The sequence below is a fragment of the Helianthus annuus genome, chromosome 14, assembly GCF_002127325.2.
Source record: "Helianthus annuus cultivar XRQ/B chromosome 14, HanXRQr2.0-SUNRISE, whole genome shotgun sequence".
In the NCBI taxonomy this organism is placed as follows: Eukaryota; Viridiplantae; Streptophyta; class Magnoliopsida; order Asterales; family Asteraceae; genus Helianthus; species Helianthus annuus.
This window is the reverse complement of record NC_035446.2, coordinates 22028127-22033022: the sequence shown is the minus strand read 5'-3', so window position 1 is coordinate 22033022 and position 4896 is coordinate 22028127. Positions and strand designations below refer to the sequence as shown.

General features: G+C 33.0%; 1 protein-coding gene across 4 annotated transcripts; it reads left to right on the top strand.

The window, feature by feature from the left end:
* The first annotated feature begins 1138 nt into the window (after positions 1 to 1138).
* On the top strand, positions 1139 to 4392 carry LOC110908156. 4 transcript variants are annotated; one of them, XM_022153056.2, is made up of 8 exons: positions 1139 to 1379; positions 1565 to 1641; positions 1737 to 1784; positions 1982 to 2070; positions 3035 to 3092; positions 3232 to 3341; positions 3421 to 3606; positions 3685 to 4392. In XM_022153056.2, exons 1-8 carry the CDS (start codon positions 1312 to 1314, stop codon positions 4159 to 4161), a joined length of 1113 nt encoding a protein of 370 aa, XP_022008748.1. In that variant the 5' UTR covers positions 1139 to 1311; the 3' UTR covers positions 4162 to 4392. The 4 variants fall into 4 exon arrangements, with proteins under 4 accessions (XP_022008748.1, XP_022008747.1, XP_022008749.1 ...); XM_022153055.2 differs by having other exon boundaries at positions 1141 to 1379; positions 3220 to 3341; XM_022153058.2 differs by having other exon boundaries at positions 1315 to 1379; positions 1729 to 1784; positions 3220 to 3341.
* The last annotated feature ends 504 nt before the right edge of the window (positions 4393 to 4896 follow it).

The window sequence follows — 4896 nt, the reverse complement described above, 5'->3', positions numbered from 1 at the left end:
TTATAATTTTTTTTGGTGGGTACCAGATTGGTATATTTTCTAAAAAGATTATAGCGCGAACTAGCTATAAAAAATTATAAGGAACGAAAGTAATAATAGGAATATAAAACTATTGGTTTAAAGGCCTATATTATTAAAGTGTAAAATATTAATTAAAAGCGTAAAACAATATTGTAGCATTGTATATGTAAAACGGTTTAAAAGGGGTAATAATAACTTTATTGGAGTTCACAGGACGCTTGATAAATTTATCAAAATTTAAGGGGTTAGAATATAAGTTGTTTAAAAAAACTAACAAAGGTTGAGGGGCGCAAAATAGTAATAACCAAAAACTTGGTTGTCAAAACATAAAACAAATTCTTATGAGATCATTATAAATGCCAAGTAAACTACTAAAATACCAGTATGTGAGTGAATGATAAAAAAATAAAGAAGATATATATTATACTGTTTAATGTAATGTAATGTAATGTAATGTAATGTAATGTAATGTAATGTAATGTAATGTAATGTAATGTAATGTAATGTAATGTAATGTAATGTAATGTAATATAATATAATATAATATAATATAATATAATATAATATAATATAATATAATATAATATAATATAATATAATATAATATAATATAATATAATATAATATAATATAATATAATATAAATGTATTATATTGTTATGTGGTTAAATCTATAAACATTTTAATTTAATAAATTGATAAAAGAAATATGCGTATTATTTTGTTAAATTGTTGATAAGTATCTTAATAAGCATGTGGTAACCATTAAGATTTTGTGTTTTACCGAATATCGTTAACTTATAGATAGCGTATAATAATAATAAAGTGAACTGCTATCAATCGAGTTTAAGGTAATAAGATATTGGCTTTATCGAATGTCGTTACCGTATAGATACTATCGTAATAAAGTGAACCGATATTGATTGTTTTAACGCGCTGAGAGTTTTACTAGTTTTTAAATAATGAAGCTTAATTTTTTTTTGGTTAAAGCTACTTAAGTTACATTTATAACAATAATTACTAAAGTTTACAACTCTTTTCACTTGTTTACATCCTTTTTATCATAGTAAGTTAGTAACCCATCCCCTCTCATAGGCGCTCATATTTTGTACTTCACTAATCACATGAACAAGTGTGTGTGAGAGAGAGATAGAGAGAAAGAAAGTGCGAGAGATTTTCTTTTTCCTGCAGCTTCTCTTTCTTTTCTCATTTTATTCCTCGTCGGTTACGATTCTGCACAAGAGAGAGATTCTCTAACGGTGCGTTTTCGCGTGTCTCATTTCCCCATTAATGCCCCCCTCCCTCATCCCCATTTCATCCCAATTTCACAAATCACCACTCATTGCTCTCAAATTCCAGTAAGTTCTATCCCAAATTTCACCTCTGTTCTTCCCAATTCCACCCCAAATCGAACGATTTTACGTTGAATCGTTCAATTGGGTCGTGTATAGCGTGTCAGATTGTGGGTTTCAGTCGATTTGTTCAGAAATTTCTTCCAGTTTGCAGACCCACTGTGTGTTTTACGTGTTTGTTTGTGTTACAGAGAGAAACAGGGGTCCTTCGAAGTTAATTTGTTCCACTTAATCCTTCACTTTTCGAACAAATTGCTGAATTTTTTCGGTAATAATTTGATCATCGATGAGTTTTTATTAATCTGATTAGAATTTTTCAGTTAATTATCGAAGATTTTTGTAAATTTTTTGTCAGTTTTGCAGAGATGAGGAAAGGATCCACTCGATTCCCGGATGTGATGCGACAAACAGGTGAAATTCTATTTTTGAAGTGAAATTACTATAATGCCCTTGGTTCTTGATCTAATTTACATAAAACCCAGTAAAATTTCTGATGGAAAACGATAAATGGTTACAGAAATTTCGTCTTTTTTGTGTTCTTTTATCCTGTTTATGATCCTCTGTTTTTTTTTTTTGTCTTTCTTGATGTATTTTGTTTGTGATTGAAGGTGGGGGTAGAATTGGAATTTCGCATAAGCCATCAAAGAAGGTGAAGACATTGAGGTCTGTGGCTGGAGTGGATAAGCTTCCTAAAAAGGTGATTTGTAATCATATTCATATATACTATTTATATGGGGTGTTTGGTATGGATGTTGAAATTTTGATTATTGTTATTATTTTTATTGTGGATTAAAGGGTAGTGTAGTAGTTTTACATTAGTGTTTCTTGCAAAATATTGGCTTATAAATATATGATATTGTAGCGTCTCTCGACCAGGCGTGGGCCCGGTTAAGACAACATAATCCTGGTAATGAGTGGTGGCGGGCCTGCATCTTGCGGATGTGAATTAGCCGTCTGTTGTGAAGTTCACCTGTCAAAAAAATATATATATATATATATATATATATATTGTAAAAAGTTACTAGTGATGATCCAAACAGTGATTATTGCAACTTCAAATCAAAAGGTTTAGACACATATCCAAACACGAGTATGTGTGTGTCGCCATTTCAGCTATGAACAAACCCTCGCGGTGAAACTGTCCGTATATTTTTTAGTTCGGTCTTACCCTTAACGATCTTTTTCTTATATAATTGAGTTACTGGAAGGGAGTGCCCCACCGGATTGTGGGGCCATCCATGACAAATGACACCTTTATTTGTGGCTGACCAGGGCGGCTATCTTATGTTTCATAGTTTGATAAGGGTTTATTGTTCGCCATTCTGAAAACTGTACCTTTTCGATTTAACACTTATGGCGACTTTAGCAATTAAAATACCAATATAGTGCAATTATTCATACATTTTTTAGTCGCGTCTCACTTTTGACGAACTTTGTCTTTATTTGTTATATTTTAAATAAATGAGATATTAGATGCGGATGACCCATCAAATTGGGTTCCTGACGAATCCAGCGTATTGTCACACTTTGTGACAAACTGACGCCTTTGTCCATGCCTGTTCATTACGGAGGGTCTTATGTGAACTTGATTATTCATAAATTAATTTTGGTTTATTTATTAATCATCTGTTTTATCGTTCGCCTCTTTTCTGTATTTGCAGCTTGTGGATAATGGTTATACGGTTAATCTTGTAACCGTTCCAAGAAAATCACGGTCAGGTATGTTTAATCTATCATGGTGATATTGCTAAACTTATCTTGGTTCAAATCTTGATAAAAGAAGGGATTTTTAATCAAAATTCATGTTTGCAACTGCGGTTTTGAACTAAAACAAGCTCTTTGTTAGTTCCATCTGCAGTGTTGAACAAGCGATACTCTGACCCGTCATCCCCAAGTCGAACAAACGCGATTTCTAGATGTCAAATGCCATCTACTGATGGTAGTAGCAAGAAGGCCAAACTTGACCCGGTTAGAAATTTTTAACTTGTTATTGTTTTTCAGGAGGGTAAAACTGTAATTTCACTCAAAGAAGTTGTTATTTTTTCAGGATGAACAACACTCAATAATGAAAATTGAAGAAGAAGCTGTTGCTGGATTGCTTGCATTGGCTGCAAATGCTAAGACCAATGAAGTTAAGTTAAACAAGATTTCAGAAGTATCAGCTTCAAAAACCGAAGACGAGTTTCAAAAATACGCGCAGATTCATGATCTGAATGAATCAGATGTGAAAAAGGTTAAACCTTTTACACGTTTTTATGTCGTTTGACTGCAGTTCTTGTGTATTTACTAGTGATTTTTTGACTTTTTGCAGGATTCTAAAGATGTTACGGTTGGAAACGAGTCGCGAAAGAGATGCGCTTCGCATGTTTACATATGCCAAATCATCAAGAACCTGAAAAATGCCAAGGGTAAAATGGTAATTTCACACGAAGAAGCGAAAACCGTAACAACCCCAGAAACTTTTATGAATCTCAGCACGGGTATAAACTTAAACGAAGCAATCCCAGTCAGCAAAAACACATTCGGAAGCCAGCCAAGTGGCTGTGGGGTCCAGACGTATTTCGGCAACCCGTATTGTGACCCTTCACAATGGTCGAGACCCGTGTTTCCTAACCAACAAATGTGGATGAACCCGTTTATGTACAAGGCGCTCAAGTCGGGTTCTTATGTACAAGCTTCGTTGCACAATGTACTAGGACCCAAGCACTATCCTTCTTCGGGGTATGATGAAAATGGCGCTATGTTTCGTGTGGATAGCCCTCTGACGCTAAAGTTATCATTGCAATGACGATTTTAATAAGGAATTTAGGTGTTTTTCGCGATTTGTCGAAGAGGATTGTACAGATTAGATTAGAGAGAATGGGATTTGTTTTCGAAATGCATTATGAGTGAGAGATTAATGTATTTGGTTAACAAATTAGGATGTTAAGGAAATCTTGTTTGCAAATGTTGCTCAATGATGACAAGTGGTGATGAACAAGCGAAATTGGGAAATAAAATTTGTTTTATTCTTATTATCTATTGGTATCTCTGTACTAATAAAGAAAAATAAAGTACACATTTTCTTCTTTAATTTTTGCCACTTGTAATTTATTAGGATTATTTTTGGCACGTGTCATGTTGTGAGTATTCATACATTTTATTAACCCTTTTATTTATTCTTGATTAATAATAATTAATACTTGATTGTTGATTGATTGATTTAATTGATTTTAATTTTTTAGTAAGAAATATTTTTTCTTCAAAAAATTTAGGTATTTTGTAAACGTGGTAGTCAACATTTAGATTTAATTAATACATTTACCGCAAGTAAATTATAAATCAGTTGTAATTACCTAAATTCAATTATGCATATCTTTAAATGCGTATCTCAAGGTATTATGATGCATGCAAATATTGTAGTAACATTCTTAGGCTAAAGGGTGTGGGGAGCATGGGTTGGGTCATTAATGCCACATAGGACCATCAATGGATTGCTACACCATCCCCTTGCTTCATCCACCATGGTTGGCATGGATTAAAC